The sequence below is a fragment of the Pristiophorus japonicus genome, chromosome 3 (genome assembly GCF_044704955.1).
Source record: "Pristiophorus japonicus isolate sPriJap1 chromosome 3, sPriJap1.hap1, whole genome shotgun sequence".
NCBI classification, from domain to species: domain Eukaryota; kingdom Metazoa; phylum Chordata; class Chondrichthyes; family Pristiophoridae; genus Pristiophorus; species Pristiophorus japonicus.
Window position 1 is genome coordinate 5120936 of NC_091979.1, and position 22457 is coordinate 5143392.

General features: G+C 48.3%; 1 protein-coding gene across 4 annotated transcripts in view; it reads left to right on the forward strand.

Moving 5' to 3' along the window:
* The window catches only part of obsl1a (obscurin like cytoskeletal adaptor 1a), a 192428-nt gene that overhangs the window by 89373 nt on the left and 80598 nt on the right, over positions 1-22457 (forward strand). For all 4 annotated transcript variants that reach the window (XM_070875141.1, XM_070875142.1, XM_070875143.1 and 1 more), the window contains 3 exons: positions 9747-10016; positions 11763-12032; positions 16554-16823. In XM_070875141.1, coding sequence (XP_070731242.1) covers positions 9747-10016; positions 11763-12032; positions 16554-16823 — 810 coding nt within the window. The remainder of the gene's footprint in view (positions 1-9746; positions 10017-11762; positions 12033-16553; positions 16824-22457) is intronic.

Consider the following 22457-nt stretch of genomic DNA (forward strand, 5'->3'; position numbering starts at 1 on the left):
TCCTTGTTTACAAATTCCTCCATGACCCTCGCCCCTCCCTATCTCTGTAATCTCCTCCAGCCCCATAACCCGCCGAGATGTCTGCACTCCTCTAATTCTGCCCTCCTGGGCAACCCTGATTATAATCGCTCCACCATCGGTGGCCGTGCCTTCTGTTGCCTGGGCCCCAAGCTCTGGAACTCCCTGCCTAAACCTCTCCGCCTCTCTTTCCTCCTATAAGATGCTCCTTAAAACCTCCCTCTTTGACCAAGCTTTTGGTCATCTGAAGTAATTTATTTTTATCTGGCTCGGTGTCAAATTTATTTTTTTGTCTTATAACACTCCTGTGAAGCGCCTTGGGACATTTCACTACGTTAAAGGTGCTATACAAATACAAGTTGTTGTTGTATCAACATATCCTTCTACATCGTGTTTTTGTCAAATTTGTGTCGTAGGAAATCGGCAGCTGTAAGATCTCGATAAAGAGGAATGAGGGGGTTCTTCACACAGCTTTTAGGCATCAGCCTGGGCTCAGGGGTAGCAGTCTTGTGTCTGAATCAGAAAGTTGTGGGATCGAGGCCCACAGCAGAGACATGAGTGCAATATCTAGACAAACACTCCCAGTGCAGTACTGAGAGCACGCTGGATGAGACAATAAACTGCGGCCCCATCGACCCTCTCAACAAAACAACATAAGAAATAGGAGCAGGAGTCGGCCATACGGCCCCCCGAGCCAGCTCCGCCATTTAATACCATCATGGCTGATCTGATCATGGACTCAGCTCCACTTCCCCGCCCGCTCCCCATAACCCCTTATCGTTTAAGAAACTGTCCATTTCTGTCTTAAAGTTATTCAATGTCCCAGCCTCCACAGCTCTCTGAGGCAGTGAATTCCACAGATTTACAACCCTCTGAGAGAAGAAATTCCTTCTGATCTCAGTTTTAAATGGGCTGCCCCTTATTCTAAGATCATGCCCCCTAGTTCTAGTCTCCCCCATCAGTGGAAACATCCTCTCTGCATCCACCTTGTCGAGCCCCCTCATAATCTTATACGTTTCGATAAGATCACCTCTCATTCTTCTGAATTCCAATGAGTAGAGGCCCAACCTACTCAATCTTTCCTCAAATGGACATATACCTCCATCAGGGCATCAAGCTATCACTTGAATGACCCCAACCTTTTTTGCCAACACACCCCTAACCAGAGACCATCCCAGGTATTCATTGTGATATTTTGGGACACAGTAAACACACACAGCTGCACAACATGGCTACCAGGTACAACTGTGCAGAGCACATGGCTTTATTGTTATTACATCAGTAGTCCACTAGGTGGCTCTAAAACAGGAGCAGGTGTAGGCCATACGGCCCCTCAAGCCTGCTACGCCCTTTAATACGATCATGGCTAATCCAATCATGGACTCAGCTCCACTTCCCTGCCCGCTCCCCATAACCCCTTATTCCCTTATCATTTAAGAGACTGTCTATTTCTGTCTTAAAGTTATTCAATGTCCCAGACTCCACAGCTCTCTGAGGCAGCTGTGTACTTCCTGACATGAATCATAGAAATATAGAAACATAGAAAATAGGTGCAGGAGTAGTCCATTCGGCCCTTCGAGACTACACCACCATTTAATAAGATCATGGCTGATCATTCACCTCAGTACTCCTTTCCTGCTTTCTCTCCAAACCCTTTGATCCCTTTAGCCATAACAGCCATATCTAACTCCCTCTTGAATATATCTAATGAATTGGCATCAACAACACTCTGTGGTAGAGAATTCCACAGGTTAACAACTCTCTGGGTGAAGAAGTTTCTCCTCATCTCGGTCCTAAATGGCTTACCCCTTATCCTTAGACTGTTACCCCTGGTTCTGGACTTCCCCAACATCAGGAACATTCTTCCTGCATCTAACCTGTCTAAACCCTTCAGAATTTTATATGTTTCTATGAGATCCCCTCTCATTCTTCTAAACTCCAGTGAATACAGGCCCAGTCGATCCAGTCTCTCCTCATATGGCAGTCCTGCCATCCCGGGAATCAGTCTGGTGAACCTTCGCTGCACTCCCTCAATAGCAAGAATGTCCTTCCTCAGATTAAGAGACCAAAACTGAACACAATATTCCAGGTGAGGCCTCACCAAGGCCCTGTACAGCTGCAGTAAGACCTCCCTGCTCCTATACTCAAATCCCCTAGCTATGAAGGCCAACATGCCATTTGCCTTCTTCACTGCCTGCTGTACCTGCATGCCAACTTTCAATGACTGATGTACCATGACACCCAGGTCTCGTTGCACTTCCCTTTTTCCTAATCTGCTGCCATTCAGATAATATTCTGCCTTTCTGATTTTGCCACCAAAGTGGATAACCTCACATTTATCCACATTATACTGCATCTGCCATGCATTTGCCCACTCACCTAACCTATCCAAATCATCCTGCAGCCTCTTAGCATCCTCCTCACAGCTCACACCGCCACCCAGCTTAGTTTCATCTGCAAACTTGGAGATATTACTCTCAATTCCTTCATCTAAATCATTGATGTATATGGTAAATAGCTGGGGTCCCAGCACTGAACCCTGCGGCACCCCACTAGTCACTGCCTGCTATTCTGAAAAGGACCCGTTTATTCCGACTTTCTGCTTCCTGTCTGTCAACCAGTTCTCTATCCACGTCAAAACATTACCCCCAATACCATGTGATTTAATTTTGCACACCAATCTCTTGTGTGGGACTTTGTCAAAAGCCTTTTGAAAGTCCAAATACACCACATCCACTGGTTCTCCCTTGTCCACTCTACTAGTTACATCCTCAAAAAAATTCTAGCAGATTTGTCAAGCATGGTTTTCCTTTCATAGGGCCCAAGTTTCCACAAGAAAAAAAACGGGCGCACCTCCGAGCTGGGCGCCCGTTTTTCGCGCCTAAAACGGCGCCTAAAAAATCCTCGGTAGTCCGCACCTACTTACAGGTCCTCTGGCCCTCGGCACAGCGCGGCACGAGCTGTGGGGGGGCGGAGCCAGGTCCCGGCGCTGAAAACAGTGCCGGGACCTCTGCACATGCGCGCTACAGTCGGCACGCAAGTGCAGTAGCTCCAGGCGCCGAACTGTGTGGGAGGGGCCCGAAGCACGCAGCCCCTAGCCCAGGCCCAATGGCCTCACTGGGGCTCCTCCCACGGCCAGCTCCTGCTGCCCGCCCGACCAGACCCGACACCCGCTCCTCCCCACCCCCCCCCGACCCGAGACCCGAGACCCGACACCCGCTCCCCCCCCCCGACTGACTCGACCCGCGCTCCTGTTCTCCGACCCGACGCCCCCCCCTCTCTCCCTCCCTCCCCCCCTCTCTCTCCCTCCCTCCCCCCCTCTCTCTCCCTCCCTCCCCCTCTCTCTCTCCCTCCCTCCCCCTCTCTCTCTCCCTCCCTCCCCCTCTCTCTCTCCCTCCCTCCCCCTCTCTCTCTCCCTCCCTCCCCCTCTCTCTCTCTCTCCCTCCCTCCCTCCCCTCTCTCTCTCTCCCTCCCCTCTCTCTCTCCTCCCCTCTCTCTCTGTCCCTCCCTCCCCTCTCCCTCCCCCCTCTCTCTCTCTCTCCCCTCTCTCTCCCCCCCCCTCCACCCCCTCTCTCTCCCCTCCCTCTCCCCCCCTCTCTCTCCCCTCCCTCTCCCCCCCTTCTCTCTCCCCCCTCCCCCTCTCCCTCCCCCCCCCTCTCCCCCCTCTCTCTCACTCCCTCCCCTCTCCCTCCCCCCCTCTCTCTCCCCCCTCCCCCTCTCCCTCCCCCCCCTCTCTCCCTCCCCCCCCCTCTCTCCCTCCCTCTCTCTCTCTCTCTCTCTCTCTCTCTCTCTCTCTCTCCCTCCCCCCCCCTCTCTCCCTCCCTCTCTCTCTCTCTCTCTCTCTCTCTCTCTCTCTCCCTCTCCCCCTCCCGCTCAGCGGCACGAATGGCTGCAGAATTCTCCCTGGCTGAAGCACTTTCACACAGGTAGGAAGATGGTTTATTTAATCTTTTCGTGGCTTATAAATGTTTATTCAGGTTGGATTTATTTGTATAATATTTGTAGAAGTATAAATAAGGATTTATTGTAGAATTTAATTAGTTCCCTTCCCCTCCCCTCCCCCCCACCTCGTTCTGGTCACCTAATTTGTAACCTGCGCCTGATTTTTTAATGTGTAGAACAGGTTTTTTCAGTTCTACAAAAATCTTCACTGGCTCCATTCTACTTTAGTTTGGAGTATATTTTCACTGTGGAAACTTTCAAATCAGGCGCCAGTGGCCGGACACGCCCCCTTATGAAGAAAAAATTCTGTTCTAAACTAGAACTGTTCTACCTGACTAGAACTGCAGAAAAAAAAATGTGGAGAATTGCGATTTCTAAAATAGTCCGATCTCCAACAGTTGCTCCTAAAAATCAGGCGCGAATCATGTGGAAACTTGGGCCCATAAATCCATGCTGACTTGGACCGATCTTGTCACTGTTTTCCAAATACGCTGCTATTTCATCTTTAATAATTGATTCCAACATTTTTCCCACTACTGATGTCAGGTTAACTGGTCTATAATTCCCCATTTTCCCTCTCCCTCCCTTTTTAAAAAATGGTGTTACATTAGCTACCCTCCAGTCCATAGGAACTGATCCAGAGTCGATAGACTGTTGGAAAATGGTCACCAATGCATCCACTATTTCTAGGGCCACTTCCTTAAGTACTCTGGGATGCAGACCATCAGGCCCTGGGGATTTATCGGCCTTCAATCCCATCAATTTCCCTAATACAATTTCCCACCTAATAAGGATTTCCTTCAGTTCCTCCTTCTCGCTAGACTCTCGGTCCCCTAGTATTTCCGGAAGGTTATTTGTGTCTTCCTTCGTGAAGACAGAACCAAAGTATTTGTTTAATTGGTCTGCCATTTCTTTGTTCCCCATTATAAATTCACCTGATTCTGACTGCAAGGGACCTACGTTTGTCTTCACTAATCTTTTTCTCTTCACATATCTATAGAAGCTTTTGCAGTCAGTTTTTATGTTCCCAGCAAGCTTCCTCTCGTACTCTATTTTCCCCCTCCTAATTAAACCCTTTGTCCTCCTCTGCTGAATTCTAAATTTCTCCCAGTCCTCAGGTTTGCTGCTTTTTCTGGCCAATTTATATGCGTTTTCCTTGGATTTAACACTATCCCTAATTTCCCTTGTTAGCCACGGTTGAGCCACCTTCCCCATTTTATTTTTACTCCAGACAGGGATGTACAATTGTTGAAGTTCATCCATGTGATCTTTAAATGTCTGCCATTGCCTATCCGCCTTCAACCCTTTAAGTATCATTCGCCAGTCTATCCTAGGCAATTCACGTCTCATACTATCGAAGTTATCTTTCCTTAATTTCAGGATCCTAGTCTCTGAATTAACTGTGTCACTCTCCATCTTAATAAAGAATTCTACCATATTATGGTCACTCTTTCCCAAGGGGCCTCGCACAACAAGATTGCTAATTAGTCCCTTCTCATTACACATCACCCAGTCTAGGATGGCTAGCCCTCTAGTTGGTTCCTCGACATATTGGTCTAGAAAACCATCCCTAATACACTCCAGGAAATCCTCCTCCACCGTATTGCTACCAGTTTGGTTAGCCCAATCTATATGTAGATTAAAGTCGCCATGATAACTGCTGTACCTTTATTGCTTGCATCGCTAATTTCCTGTTTGATGCTGTCCCCAACCTCACTACTCCTATTTGGTGGTCTGTACACAACTCCCGCTAGCGTTTTCTGCCCTTTGGTATTACGTAGCTGCACCTATACCGATTCCACATCATCCAAGCTAATGTCCTTCCTTACTATTGTGTTAATTTAACCAGCAACGCTACCCCACCTCCTTTTCCTTTCTGTCTTTCCTTCCTGAATATTGAATACCCCTGGATTTTGAGTTCCCAGCCTTGGTTACCCTGGAGCCATGTCTCCGTAATCCCAATTATATCATGTTCATTAATAGCTGCCTGCACAGTTAATTCATCCACCTTATTACAAATACTCCTCGCATTGATGCACAGATTCTTCAGGCTTGTCTTCTTAACACACTTTGTCCCTTTAGAATTCTGCTGCAATGTGGCCCTTTTTGATTTTTGCCTTGGGTTTCTCTGCCCTCCACTTTTACTTTTCTTCTTTCTATCCTTTGCTTCTGCCCCCATTTTACTTCCCTCTGTCTCCCTGCATAGTTTCCCATCCCCCTGCCATATTAGTTTAACCCCTCCCCAACAGCACCAGCAAACACTCCCCCTAGGACATTGGTTCCGCTTCTGCCCAGGTGCAGACCGTCCGGTTTGTACTGGTCCCACCTCCCCCAGAACCGGTTTCCATGTCCCAGGAATTTGAATCACTCCCTCCTGCACCACTCCTCAAGCCATGTATTCATCTGAGCTATCCTGTGATTCGTACTCTGACTGGCGCTTGGCACTGGTAGAAATCCTGAGATTACTACCTTTGAGGTCCTGCTTTTTAATTTAACTCCTAGCTCCCTAATTTCAGCTTGTAGGACCTCATCCCGTTTTTTACCTGTATCGTTGGTACCTATATGCATCACGACAACTGGCTGTTCACCCTTCCCCTCCAAAATGTCCTGCACCCGCTCCGAGACATCCTTTACCCTTGGCTCAAAGACTGAGCCTCCAAAGATTCACCACCCTCTTCAGTGAGTAAATTCCTCCTTATCTCAGTCCTAAATGGCCAAACCCTTATTGAGAACATAAGAACATAAGAAATAGAAGCAAGAGTGGGCCATGCAGCCCCTCGAACCTGCTCCGCCATTTAATACGGTCATGGCTGATCTGATCATGGACTCAGATCCACTTCCCCGCCCGCTCCCCATAACCCTTTACTCGCTTATCGCTCAAAAATCTGTCTCTCTTCGCCTTAAATTTGTTCAATGACCCAGCCTGCACAACTCTCTGGGGCAGAGAATTCCATAAATTTACAACCCTCTGAGAGAAGAAATTTCTCCTCATTTCAGTTTTAAATGGGCGGCCCCTTATTCTAAAACTATGTCCCCCAGTTTTAGTTTCCCCCATCAGCGGAAACATCCTCTCTGCATCCACCTTGTTGAGCCCCCTCATTATCTTATAAGTTTCAATAAGATCATCTCTCATTCTTCTGAACTCCAATGTGTAGAGGCCCAACCTCCTCAACCTATCTTCATAAGTCAACCCCCTCACTTCCGGAATCAACCGAGTGAACCATCTCTGAACAGCCTCCAATGCAAGTATATCCTTCCTTAAATACGGAGACCAAAACAGTATGCAGTTATTCAGAGACTGTGACCCCTGGTTCTAGACTCTCCATTTACAGTAACAGGACCTGTGACCTTAAAGGAACAGGGTAGCAGAATAATACTTTCTGCGTTACATGCTAGAATACTGCTGTCCCTCTAAACACCGTGTCACTAACTTACCTCGCGCAGTGTGACGGGGTCACTATTACTGTAAACAAATCATGGAGACAGACTGTGGGGAGGGATAAGAACATAAGAACATAAGAATTAGAAACAGGAGTAGGCCATCTAGCCCCTCAAGCCTGCTCCGCCATTCAACAAGATCATGGCTGATCTGGCCGTGGACTCAGCTCCACTTACCCGTCCTCTCCCCGTAACCCTTAATTCCCTTATTGGTTAAAAATCTATCTATCTGTGACTTGAATACATTCAATGAGCTAGCCTCAACTGCTTCCTTGGGCAGAGAATTCCACAGATTCACAACCCTCTGGGAGAAGAAATTCCTTCTCAACTCAGTTTTAAATTGGCTCCCCTGTATTTTGAGGCTGTGTCCCCTAGTTCTAGTCTCCCCGACCTGTGGAAACAACCTCTCTGCCTCTATCTTGTCTATCCCTTTCATTATTTTAAATATTTTGATAAGATCACCCCCTCATCCTTCTGAACTCCAACGAGTAAAGATCCAGTCTACTCAATCTATCATCATAAGGTAACCCCCTCATCTCCGGAATCAGCCTAGTGAATCGTCTCTGTACCCCCTCCAAAGCCAGTATATCCTTCCTTAAGTAAGGTGACCAAAACTGCACGCAGTACTCCAGGTGCGGCCTCACCAATACCCTGTACAGTTGCAGCAGGACCTCCCTGCTTTTGTACTCCATCCCTCTCGCAATGAAGGCCAACATTCCATTTGCCTTCCTGATTACCTGCTGCACCTGCAAACTAACTTTTTGGGATTCATGCACAAGGACCCCCAGGTCCATCTGCACCACAGCATGTTGTAATTTCTCCCCATTCAAATAATATTCCCTTTTACTGTTTTTTTTCCCAAGGTGGATGACCTCACATTTTCCGACATTATATTCCATCTGCCAAACCTTAGCCCATTCGCTTAACCTATCTAAATCTCTTTGCAGCCTCTCTGTGTCCTCTACACAACCCGCTTTCCCACTAATCTTTGTGTCATCTGCAAATTTTGTTACACTACACTCTGTCCCCTCTTCCAGGTCATCTATGTATATTGTAAACAGGTGTGATCCCAGCACCGATACCTGTGGCACACCACTAACCACTGATTTCCAACCCGAAAAGGACCCGTTTATCCCGACTCTCTGCTTTCTGTTAGCCAGCCAATTCTCTATCCATGCTAATACATTTCCTCTGACTCCGCGTACCTTTATCTTCTGCAGTAACCTTTTGTGTGGCACCTTATCGAATGCCTTTTGGAAATGAAATACACCACATCCATCGGTGCACCTCTATCCACCATGCTCATTCTATCCTCAAAGAATTCCAGTAAATTAGTTTAACATGATTTCCCCTTCATGAATCCATGTTGCGTCTGCTTGATTGCACTATTCCTATCTAGATGTCGGTCTCTTTGTGTTGAGACATCGTGAATGGGTCATGGGGATTTCAGCTGTTCAGACTTTCTGACTAAGGTAATTGTAACTCTCTCTCTTTTTCTCATTCTCTGCATCACATTTTCTCTCATATCTTTATCTCTTTTTCTCTCTCTTTCTGTTTCTTTTGCTATTTCTGTCTCATTCTCTTTCTTATTTCTATCTCTCTCTCTCTGTTTCTTTTACTCTCTATCCGTTGCTATTTTGGCCTCTCTTTCTCTGTTTCTTGTTCTCTCTCCATCTCTCTTACTCATTTGTCTCTGTTTCTCTATCTCACTCCTCCTCTGCCTCTCTTCCTCCCTCTCTCTATCTATCTCTGTCTTGCTTTCTTTCACTCTCTTTGTCACCTCCTGCTCCTTCTCTCTTTGTCTTGCTCTCTCTATCTTTCTCTTCCTTTCCCTCGCTCTTTCTCTCTTACTTTCTCTCTTACTTTCTCTCTTGCTCTCCATTTACCATATTTCTTTCTCCCGCGTTATCTCTCTTTCTGTCTCTCTCTTTCTGTTTCTCTCTCCATTTCTCACTCTGTTTGTTTATCTCTCTCCCTCTCTGTCTTTTTCTATCTCTCTCTGTTTTTCTCTGTTTCCCTCTTTCTGTTTCTCTCTCCATTTCTCTCTCTTTCTCTGTCACTTTCTATCTCTCTGTTTTTCTCTTTCTCTGTTTCCCTCTCTCTCTGTTTCTATTTCTCTTTCACTCTCTCTTTCTCCATCTCCCTCACTCTCTCTCCAATTCTGTTTCTCTCTTTCTCCATCTCCCTCGCTCTCTTTCTCCATTTCTGTTTCTCTCTCTCTTTCTCACTCCTTCTCCTTCACCCTCTCCCTCCATCTCTCTGTCTCTCCCTCTCTCTCTCTCTCTCCTACCACTCCCTCGCTCTCCCTCTCCCTCTCTTTGTCTCTCCTCTCGCTGTGCGTGTCCCAGACCCCCCGGTGAGAATCACCAGCAGTTCCCCTGCGGCGCTGAGCGTGGTGACGGGTGACGAGGTTGTCCTGTGGTGCGAGCTCTCGGTGCCCGAGGCGGAGGTGAGATGGTCCAAGGATGGGGTGGAGGTGGATCCGGGCGAGAGGGCCACGATGGAGGTGGACGGAGAGCGCCGGAGGCTGACTATCCATGCAGCGGGGCCGGAGGACCGAGGGACGTACGTGTGCGACACGCCTGACGACTCGGCCCAGTTTGAAGTTACCGTCTCCGGTGAGTACCCCGGTCAAGCCTCAGTTGGATGCATCCATCTACGCCGTTCCCTGCGGGACTGGCGGGCGGGGGTGGGGGGGCGGGGAAGTTGGAGGGAGGGGGGTTCTGCCAGGGTCCTTCAGAGTTACGACGGGAGAGGAGAACCCAGTAGAATTTCAGGGCCGAGTTGTCACACTCCCAGGAGTCACACCTTGTTACAGAGGCAAAATGAATAATTTCCGGCTGTTTTTTCTCAGCTGGGGGGTGGGAGGGGTATCAATTTAATCAAACCCAGGCGAAGAACATAAGAATTAGGAGCAGGAGTCGGCCATTCGGCCCCGAGCCTGCTCCACCATTCAATGAGGTCATGGCTGACCTTCGACCTCAACTCCATTCTCCCGCCCAATCCCCTTGATTCTCCTGGAGCCCAAATTTATCGATTTTTCTTGAACTTCCTCAACGACTGATCCTCCATAGTCCTCTGGGGCCAGAGAATTCCAAAGATTCACCCCCCTTTTGAGTGAAGAAATTTCTCCTCATCTCCGTCCTAAATGGCCAACCCCTTATTCTGGGACTGTGTGATCCACTGGTTCTAGACTCTCTATTTAAATTTACAGTATCAGGACCTGTGACTTTAAAGGAACAGGGCAGCAGAATAATACTTTGTGCGTTACATGCTAGAATACTGCTGTCCCTCGAAACACCGTGTCACTAACTTACCTCGAGCAGTGTGACAGGTCACTATTACTGTAAACAAATCATGGAGACAGACTGTGGGGAGGGATTGGTCGATCGCTCTGTGTTGGGACATCGTGAATGGGTCACGGGGATTTCATCTGTTCAGACTTTCTGACTAAATTATATTCCCCCTTTATCTTCTCCCCGGTAATTGTAACTCTCTCTCTTTCATTCACTCTCTCTCATTCTCTGCATCACTTTCCCTCTCACTCTCTCACGTGCCCTTACCTTTTTCTCGCTGTTTATTTTCCTATCCATCTTGCTCACTCTTTCTCTATTTCTCTCACTCTCCTTTCCCTTTCTTTTTCTCTCTGTCCTTTGCTATTTCTTTGTTTCATCTTCTCTCCCTGTCTCTCTCTTCCTCCTCTATCACTGGTTCTCTATCTACCTCTTCCTCCCACTCTCCTCTTTCTCTCCCTCCCTCTCTCTAATGCTCCCTTTCACTGTCTCTCCTCCTCCCTCTCTCTCTTCTCTCTGTCTCTATCGTTCTCTATCTCTTCCTCCTCCTCCTCTCTCTCTCTCTCCATATATCATTCTCGCTCACTCTCTCTATGACTATTTCTCTTTCTCTCTTTCTCTCTCCTTATTTCTGTTTCTCTCTCTCTCTGTTTCTCTATCTCCCTTGCTGTCTCTATTTCACTAATTCTGTGTTTCTCCTCTTTCAACCTCACCCTCGCTCTTTCTCTCTTTCTGTTTCTCCCTTTCTCTTTCTCTCTCTGCTCTCTCTCTCCTTCTCTATCTCTTGCTCTATCTCTCTCCCTTTCTCTTTCTCTATCTCTCTCCCTCACACTCTCTCTCTCTCTCTCTCCTTTCATTGCTTCGCTCTTTCCATTTCTCTCTCTCTTTCTCTACTTTCACTCCCTCAATCTCTCTCCATTTCTTCCTCTTTCTCCCTCGCTTTCTCTCTCTCTTTCTCTTTCCCTCTCCATTCCTCGCACTCTCCCTCTTTCTCTCTCTCCTTTCACACCTTCGATCTCTCTCCATTTCCCTCTCTCTCTCTCTCTCCTTCTCTCGCTGTGCGGGTCCCAGACCCCCCGGTGAGAATCACCAGCAGTTCCCCTGTGGTGCTGAGCGTGGTGACGGGTGACGAGGTTGTCCTGTGGTGCGAGCTCTCGGTGCCTGAGGCGAAGGTGAGATGGTCCAAGGATGGGGTGGAGGTGGAGCCGGGCGAGAGGGCCGCGATGGAGGTGGACGGAGAGCGCCGAAGGCTGACTGTCCATGCTGCGGGGCCGGAGGACCGAGGGACGTACGTGTGCGACACGCCCGACGACTCGGCCCAGTTTGAAGTGACCGTCTCCGGTGAGTACCCCGGTCAAGCCGTACGCAAACATTGGTTTCCCCTCCGCAGCCCGGTGTCGCTGACCTCACACTGCAGAGGTCACAGTGCAGAGGTCACTCTCCAGAGATCACACACCAGACACCATGGGCCGGAATTAGCACCTTGTTGTCAGACCCTTAAGTGCCTTTTTCAGCCTCACTTTAGAATTTCCCTGGCTGCCCGCGGGATTCACACAGCTCGGGAACCACATCTGTCAGCCTGAGCCGGGAGTTGAGTGGCCATTGCTCCAGCTGATTAGTGCCCAGCACGAAATGCACAGTAAAAGCTCCCACCTCACTTTGCTGATGGCATTTCCAGCCATACATTTAGCTTTCCACAGGCTGCAAGTGCTTCCAGCAAAGTCGCCATCCAGCCTCACCTCATTCTTACAACCTCATCATCATCATAGGCAGTCCCTTGAAATCGAGGAAGACTTGCTTCCACTCTAAAAGTGAGTTCTCAGGTGACTGTTCAGTCCAATACGGGAATTACAGTCTCTGTCACACGTGGGACAGATAGTCGTTGAGGGAAGGGGTGGGTGGGACAGGTTTGCCGCACGCTCCTTCTGCTGCCTGCGCTTGTTTTCTGCATGCTCTCGGCGACGAGACTCGAGGTGCTCAGCGCCCTCCCGGATGCACTTCCTCCACTTAGGGCGGTCTTTGGCCAGGGACTCCCAGGTATCGGTGGGGATGTTGCACTTTATCAGGGAGGCTTTGAGGGTGTCTCTGTAACGTTTCCTCTGCCCACCTGGGGCTCACGTGCCATATAGGAGTTCCGAGTAGAGCACTTGCTTTGGGAGTCTCGGGTCAGGCATGTGGACAATGTGGTCCACTCAACGGAGCTGGTCGAGTGTGGTCAGTGCTTCGATGCTGGGGATGTTGGCCTAATCGAGAACACTGATATTGGTGCGTCTGTCCTCCCAGGGGATTTGCAGGATCTTGCGGAGATATCGTTGCTGGTATTTCTCCAGCGATTTGAGGTGTCTACCGTACATGGTCCATGTTACAACCTATCACACCATTAACAGCTTGCTCCTCTGATCTGGGGATGTGATGAGAGGCACAACAGGATGAAGTTGAATGTGACTTTGCACTCACCTTTCCTGATCTAATTAGATCATCAGCTTAACATCGGGGGTAGGAAAAACAATGGAATCTCTACTAAAGGGGAGAATTGAAGAACATGTAGAAACTAAAAATATAATAATGAGTAGTCAGCATGGATTTCAAAAGGAAAAGTCTTGCTTGACCAACCCCATTGAATGTTTTGAAGAGGTAACAGAGAGAGTAGACAAGGGTAATGCAGTAGATGTAATTTATTTAGATTTTCAAAAGGCCTTCGATAAGGTACCCCATAATAGACTGATAAACAAGGTCAGAGAATGCAGAGTCAGGGGACAAGTAGCAGAATGGATAGCTAGCTGGCTTCCAGACAGAAAGCAGAGAGTAGGGGTAAAGGGTAGCTATTCACAGTGGCAGAAGGTAGGTAGTGGTGTTCCACAAGGATCACTGCTGGGACCACTGCTGTCCACAACTTATACTAATAATTTAGACTTTGGAATCAAAAATAATTTAGACTTTGGAATCAAAAACACAATTTTTAAATTTGCGGATGACACCAAATTGGGGTGATAGTCAATACTGGGGAGGACTGCAACAAATTACAGGGGACAGTAATAATCTTGAAGAATGGGCATATAATTGGCAAATGAAGTTCAACACAGATAAATGTGAGGTATTTCATTTTGGTAGGAAGAATAGGGAGGTCACTTATTACTGGGAGGGTGAGAGTCTGGGTGGGGTAGAGGAACAAAGGGATCTCGGATACAAATACACACATTGCTAAAGGTTGTGACACAGATTAGCAAGGCCGTAAAAAGCAAACCAAGAACTAGGGTTTATTTCTAGAGGGATGGAATAGAAAAGTAATAAAGTTATGCTGCACCTGTAGCAAGCCTTGGTTAGGCCACACGCGCCATATTATAACAAGGATATCGAGGCACTGGAGAAGGTGCAGAGAAGATTTACAAGGATGATACCCAAAATGCAAGGGTGTATTTATCAGGAAATGATGAACAGGCTGGGTCTCTTTTCTCTTGAAAAGAGAAAACTGAGGGGTGACCTAATAGAGGTCTTTGAAATGATGAAAAGTTTTGATAGAGTGGATACAGAGAGAAAGTTTCCACTTGTGGGGAAGAGCATAACTAGAGGCCATCAATATAAGTAGTCACCAAGAAATCCAATGGGGAATTCAGAAGGAACTTCTTTACCCAGAGAGTGGTGAGAATGTGGAACTCGCTGCCACAGGGAGTGGTTGAGGCGAATAGTATCGATGCATTTAAGGGGAGGCTGGATAAGCATATGAGGGAGAAGGGAATAGAGGGTTATGCTGATAGGTTTAGATGGGGAAAGACGGGAGGAGGCTCGAGTGGAGCATAAAAGCCGGCATGGACTGGTTGGGCTGAATGGCCTGTTTCTGTGCCGTATACCTCCATGTAATCCGATGTAATTGAAGCATTTCCGGCTCTGCTCCTGGGTCCTCCTCACCACTTCCCTGCTGTTCACCTCCTCTGCAATCTGGAGCCAGTCTCCTTTTGTTTCCTGGGGAGGTCTCTTCCGCCCATGGGATGGGAAGAGGACCTCCCTGCGTGCCACAAGGATATGGAGGGAATTATCAGAGAAGCTGGGCGCAGCCCCTCTGCCGATGTGCAGTCATGTCTCCAACTGCTTGGGGCAGTCAAATCCTCTAGCTTGCTGCCTGCACACTCCTCGACCGCCCTAAGTGGAGGAAGTGCATCCGAGAGGGCGCTGAGCACCTCGAGTCTCGTCGCCGAGAGCGTGCAGAAACCAAGCGCAGGCAGCGGAAGGAGCGTGCGGCAAACCTGTCCCACCCTCCCTTTCCCTCAACCACGGACAGGGACCGTAATTCCCATATTGGACTGTTCAGTCACTCGAGAACTCACTTTAAGAGTGGAAGCAAGTCTTCCTCGATTCCGAGGGACTGCCTGTGTTGATGAGATGAACCTTCGAATGCAATGTGGCCATAGCTCCTTTCAATATGGCAGCTTTTATATAGTGCCTTTCACGACGTCACAACGTCTCAAAGCGCTTTACAGCCAATGAAGTACTTTTGGAGTGTAGTCACTGTTGTGACGTGGGAAACGCGTGATCGATGACGTCATCTGACCCGCATCATTTAATGGGGCCGGGTAACGCGCGGGGCGGGCTTAATCAGCCCCATCAGGGCAAAGTCGATCTCAGCGACGGGACAGAAGCAACACCTGGGGTCGCAACCTACCACGCCAATCGTCCATGCCTGACCCGCCCAGGTAAAGTACATTCCGGCCCGTGACCCTGAAATCCTCCCGGACTCCCACCGTAACTCCGGCCGTTAAACCCCGCCCACCCTGGAGAAACACTGTCTCTGGCCAATTCCACCACTGACATCATTCCCTCTGCGGGAATCCCAATTGTCTCCTTCAGAGAAAGGACGCAAGGGGAGGGGAATCTCCACTGAGTTTCCGGGCCGAGCTGTCACTCTCCCAGCGACACACAAAACAGTCTTGAGCACGAGAAAGCCAGTCACTTCCGGCGGGTTTTGTTCCTGCTTTATCTTCGCCCCGATAATTGTAACATCTCTGTCGTGTAGGTATGCTTGGGGTTACGAGCCACCAGGAGGTCATTGGGCTGTACGCACATGTGTGTGGCCCAGGTGTAAAAGGCAAGCCGTCATGTAATGTAATCACTTTGTACCTGTGTTCGTTTACAGTATTCAGTCTATCGAGTTATTACATACATAACAATCTCTCCCTTTTTTCTCTTCTTCACTTTTCCTCTCTTTGCTCTGTTTTGTTTTCTCTCTATCTTTTGCTGTCTCTCTCGGTTTCTGTTTCATTATCTCATTGTCTATCTCGCTCTTCCTGTGCTTTTCCATCTCTCTGTCTATCTCTCACTCTGTTTCTCTCTCTGTCTCTCTCTGTTTCTCTCTCCATTTTTCACTCTCTTTGTTTATCTCTCTCCCTCTCTGTCTCTTTCTACCTCTCTGTGTTTCTCTGTTTCCCTGTTTCTGTTTCTCTCCCCATTTCTCTGTTTCTCTCCAATTCTATCACTTTCTATCTCTCTCTGTGCTTCTCTCTCTCTCTGTTTCTCTCTCCATTTCTTTCTGTTTCTCTATCTCTCTCCCTCTCTGTCTCTTTCTATCTCTCTCTGGTTCCTTATTTCTCTCTCACTTTCTGTTTCTCTCTCTCTTTCACTCTCTGTTTCTTTATCTCCCTCGCTCGCTCTCTCATTCTCCAATTCTGTTTCTCTCTCTCTTTCACTCTCTTTCTCCATCTCCCTCGCTCTCTCTTTCTCCAATTCTGTTTCTCTCTCTCTTTCTCACTCCTTCTCCTTCACCCTCTCCTCCGTCTCTCTGTCTGTCTCTCCCTCTCTCTTGCTCTCCTCCCACTCCCTCGCTCCCTCTCTCCCTCTCTGTCTCTCCTTCTCTCGCTGTGCGGGTCCCAGACCCCCCGGTGAGAATCACCAGCAGTTCCCCTGCGGCGCTGAGCGTGGTGACAGGTGACGAGGTTGTCCTGTGGTGCGAGCTCTCGGTGCCCGAGGCGGAGGTGAGATGGTCCAAGGAGGGGGTGGAGGTGGAGCAGGGCGAGAGGGCCACGATGGAGGTGGACGGAGAGCGCCGGAGGCTGACCATCCACACGGCGGGGCCGGAGGACCGAGGGACGTACGTGTGCGACACGCCCGACGACTCGGTGCAGTTTGAAGTGACCGTCTCCGGTGAGTACCCGGTAGGGAGCCAGTGTTGCGATACGTTTCAACTGTATTCTGTTACCAGAAAGAGCAAAAGGGAGAGACGGAATCTCTGATACAAAAATGGGAGGAAAAGCAATGTGTGAGGAGGACACAAAAAATCTGCAAAAGGACATAGACAGGCTAAGTGAGTGGCCAAAAATTTGGCAGATGGAGCGTAATGTTGGAAAGTGTGAGGTCATGCACTTTGGCAGAAAAAAATCAAAGAGCAAATTATTATCGAAATGGAGAAAGATTGCAAAGTGCTGCAGTACAGCAGGACCTGGGGGTCCCTGTGCATGAAACACAAAAGGATAGTATGCAGGTACAGCAAGTGATCAGGAAGGCCAATGGAATGTTGGCCTTTATTGCAAGGGGATAGAGTATAAAAGCAGAGAAGTCTTGCTACAGCTATATAAGGTATTGGTGAGGCCACACCTGGAATACTGCGTGCAGGTTTGGTTTCCATATTTACAAAAGGATATACTTGCTTTGGAGGCAGTTCAGAGAAGGTTCACTCGGTTGATTCCGGGGATGAGGGGGTTGACTTATGAGGAAAGGTTGAGTAGGTTGGGCCTCTACTCATTGGAATTCAGAAGAATGAGAGGTGATCTTATCGAAACGTATAAGATTATGAGGGGGCTTGACAAGGTGGATGCAGAGAGGATGTTTCCACTGATGGGGGAGACTAGAACTAGGGGGCATGATCTTAGAATAAGGGGCCGCCCATTTAAAACTAAGATGAGGAGGAATTTCTTCTCTCAAAGGGTTGTAAATCTGTGAAGTTCGCTGCCTCAAAGAGCTGTGGAGGCTGGGACATTGAATAAATTTAAAACAGAAATAGACAGTTTCTTAACCGATAAGGGAGTAAAGGATTCTGGGGAGCGGGCGGGAAGTGGAGCTGACTCCATGATCGGATCAGCCATGATCATATTAACTGGCGGAGCAGGCTCGAGGGGCCGTATAGAAACATAGAAACATAGAAAATAGGTGCAGGAGTAGGCCATTCTGCCTTTCGAGCCTGCACCACCATTCGACAAGATCATGGCTGATCATTCCCTCAGTACCCCTTTCCTGCTTTCTCTCCATACCCCTTGATCCCTTTAGCCGTAAGGGCCATATCTAACTCCCTCTTGAATATATCCAATGAACTGGCATCAACAACTCTCTGCGGCAGGGAATTCCACAGGTTAACAACTCTCGGAGTGAAGAAGTTTCTCCTCATCTCAGTCCTAAATGGCCTACCCCTTATCCTAAGACTGTGTCCCCTGGTTCTTGACTTCCCCAACATCAGGAACAATCTACCCGCATCTAACCTGTCCAGTCCCGTCAGCGTCTTATATGTTTATATGAGATCCCCTCTCATCTTTCTAAACTCCAATGTATAAAGGCCCAGTTGATCCAGTCTCTCCTCATATGTCAGTCCTGCCACCCCGGGAATCAGTCAGGTGAACCTTTGCTGCACTCCCTCAATAACAAGAATGTCCTTCCTCAGATTAGGAGACCAAAACTGAACACAATATTCCAGATGAGGCCTCACTAAGGCCCTGTACAACTGCAGTAAGACCTCCCTGCTCCTATACTCAAATCCCCTAGCTATGAAGGCCAACATACCATTTGTCTTCTTTACCGCCTGCTGTACCTGTATGCCAACTTTCAATGACTGATGAACCATAACACCCAGGTCTCGTTGCACCTTCCCTTTTCCTAATCTGCCATCATTCAGATAATATTCTGTCTTCACGTTTTTGCCCCCAAAGTTGATAACCTCACATTTATCCACATTATACTGCATCTGCCATGCATTTACCCACTCACTTAATCTATCTAAGTCACCCTGCAGCCTCTTAGCGTCCCTCTCATAGCTCAAACCGCCCCACCCAGTTTAGTGTCATCGGCAAACTTTGAGATATTACATACAATTCCTTCATCCAAATCATTGATGTATATTGTAAAGTCCCAGCACTGAGCCCTGCGGCACTCCACGAGTCACTGCCTGCCATTCTGAAAAGGACCCGTTTATCCCGAATCTCTGCTTCCTGTCTGCCAACCAGTTCTCTATCCATGTCAGTATATTACCCCCAATACCATGTGCTTTGATTTTGCACACTAATCTCTTGTGTGGGACCTTGTCAAAAGCCTTTTGAAAATCCAAATACACCACATCCACTGGTTCTCCCTTGTCCACTCTACTAGTTACATCCTCAAAAGATTCCAGAAGATTTGTCAAGCATGATTTCCCCTTCATAAATCCATACTGACTTGGACCGATCCAGTCACTGCTTTCCAAATGCACTGCTATTTCATCCTTAATAATTGATTCCAACATTTTCCCCACCACTGATGTCAGGCTAACCGGTCTATAATTACATGCTGTCTCTCTCCCTCCCTTTTTAAAAAGTGGTTTTACATTAGCTACCCTCCAGTCCATAGGAACTGATCCAGAGTCGAAACACTGTTGGAAAATGATCACCAATGCATCCACTATTTCTATGGCCACTTCCTTAAGTACTCTGGGATGCAGACTATCAGCCCCGGGGATTTATCGGCCTTCAATCCCATCAATTTCCCTAACACAATGTCCCGCCTAATATGGATATCCTTCAGTTCCTCCTTCCCACTAGACCCTCGTCCTCTAGTATTTCCGGAAGGTTATTTGTGTCTTCCTTCGTGAAGACAGAGCCAAAGCATTTGTTCAATTGGTCTGCCATTTCTTTGTTCCCCATTATAAATTCACCCGATTCTGACTGCAAGGGACCTACGTTTGTCTTCCCTAATCTTTTTCTCTTTACATATCTATAGAAGCTTTTGCAGTCAGTTTTTATGTTCCCGGCAAGCTTATTCTCGTACGCTATTTTCCTCCTCTTAATTTAATCCTTTGTCCTCTGCTGCTGAATTCTAAATTTCTCCCAGTCCTCAGGTTTGCTACTTTTTCTGGCCAATTTATATGCCTCTTCCTTGGCTTTAACACTATCCTTAATTTCCCTTGTTAGCCACAGTTGAGCCACCTTCCCCGTTTTATTTTTACTCCAGACAGGGATGTACAATTGCTGAAGTTCATCCATGTGATCTTTAAATGTTTGCCATTGCCTTTCCACCATCAACCCTTTAAGTATCATTTGCCAGTCTATTCTAGCCAATTCACGTCTCATACCATTGAAGTTTCCTTTCCTTAAGTTCAGGACCCGAGTCTCTGAATTAACTGTGTCACTCTCCATCTTAATAAAGAATTCTACCATATTATGGTCACTCTTCCCCAAGAGGCCTCGCACAACAAGATTGCTAATTAGTCTTTTCTCATTACACATCACCCAGTCTAGGATGGCCAGCTCTCTAGTTGCTTCCTCGACATATTGGTCTAGAAAACCATCCCTAATACACTCCAGGAAATCCTCCTTCACCGTATTGCTACCAGTTTGGTTAGCCCAATCAATATGTAGATTAAAGTCGCCCATGATAACTGCACGCATCCCTAATTTCTTGTTTGATGCTGTCCCCAACCTCACTACTACTGTTTGGTGGTCTGTACACAATAAGCAGTCCCTCGGAATCGAGGAAGACTTGCTTCCACTGTTAAAGTGAGTTCTCAGGTGGCTGAACAGTTCAATACGAGAGCCACAGTCCCTGTCACACGTGGGACAGACAGTGGTTGAGGGAAGGGGAGGGTGGGACTGGTTTTCCACACGCTCCTTCCGCTGCCTGCGCTTGGTTTCTGCATGCTCTCGGCGACGAGACTCGAGGTGCTCAGCGCCCTCCCGGATGCTCTTCCTCCACTTAGGGTGGTCTTTGGCCAGGGACTCCCAGGTGTCAGTGGGGATGTTGCACTTTATCAGTGAGGCTTTGAGGGTGTCCCTGTAACGTTTCCTCTGCCCGCCTTTGGCTCGTTTGCCATGAAGGAGTTTCGAGTAGAGCGCTTTCTTTGGGAGTCTCGTGTCGGGCATGTGGACAATGTGGCCTGCCCAGCGGAGCTGGTCGAGTGTGGTCAGTGCTCCGATGCTGGGGATGTTGGTCTGGTCGAGGACGTTAATGTTGGTGCGTCTGTCCTCCCAGGGGATTTGCAGGATCTTGCGGAGACATCGTTGATGGTATTTCTCCAGTAACTTGAGGTGTCTACTTTACATGGTCGGGTGTTACTACAGCCCTGTGGACCATCATTTGAGGGCCTGGTCTTCGAACATTCTTTTTCTCAGGCGACCGAAGACTGCACTGGCGCACTGGAGGCGGTGTTGAATCTCGTCGTCAATGTCTGCTCTTGTTGATAAGAGGCTCCCGAGGTATGGGAAATGGTCCACCTTGTCCAGGGCCACGTCGTGAATCTTGATGACTGGGGGGTAGTGCAGTGTGGCGAGGACAGGCTGGTGGAGGAACTTTGTCTTACGGATGTTTAGCGTAAGGCCCATGCTTTCGTACGCCTCAGTAAATACATCGACTATGTCCTGGAGTTCAGCCTCTGTATGTGGGCAGACATAGGTGTCGCCCGCCTATTGTCGCTCGACGACAGAGGTTGGAGTGGTCTTGGACCTGGCCTGGAGACGGTGTGTACACAAATCCGTAAAGCTGACAGGACAAGTTAACAAGGTGGGTAAAAAAAGCACAGGGACAACTTGGGTTTATAAACAGGAATAGAAGGCAAAAGCACACTGATCATGCTAGAACTGTATAAATCACTAGTTCGACCTCAGCTGGAGCTTTGTGGACAATTTTGGGCCCACACTTCAGGAAAGGCCTTAGAAAGGGGGAGTGGGACTATTTGGATCGGTCTTTCACAGAGCCGGCACAAATGGCCTCCTTCTGTGCTATATCGGAAGGATGAGTTGAGGCGAAATGCATAGATGCATTCAAAGGGATGCTAGATAAATCCATGAGGGAGAAAGGAATAGAAGGATTCTACAAGATTCTGAAGGGGATTGACGGGGTCGATGCTGGGAGGCTGTTTCCCCTGGCTGGGGAGTCTAGAACCGTGAGGCACAGGCTGTGCACCTGCTTTTATCAGGCGCAAGAGTTCTGAGCACATTTGCTGGGCAAGGTATGGGTAAGTCCTGCAATCTTGCCCGTGCAAATGTCCTTCCTCCTGATATACGTGAGATCTGTCAAGCCAGAAACTGGACAGATCGGAAAAGCTGGTTTTCAGTGCATGTGCATTGCCCGGAAAAAAACGGCTTTTGCGATGCCTCCCCGGGTCCGTACACACCCCGTACGCACCCCGTATGCACTCCGAACGGACCCAAAGAGACCGGGATTTCTGGGCCAAAGAACCAGCTCCTACCAAAGTCACAAATATTTGACTGTGACCGTGGTGAACTATTCCTCCTCATCCTTCTCATCATGTCTGACCACTCCATCCTCCTCCAACGCCTCTCCACCATGGTCCAGCTGGGTGGGACTGCACTCGCCTGGTTCCATTCTTATCTGTCCAATCATAGCCAAAGAATCACCTGCAACAGCTTCTCTTCCCGCCCCCGCATCGTTACCTCTGGTGTCCCCCAAGGATCTATCCTTGGCCCCCTCCTATTCCCCCTAGAAAATAATAATAGGATTGGGCAGATTTATGAAAGGGAAATCATGTTTGACACATCTGTTAAGAGTTTTTTGAGGTCGTAATGAGTAGAATAGATACGGGGG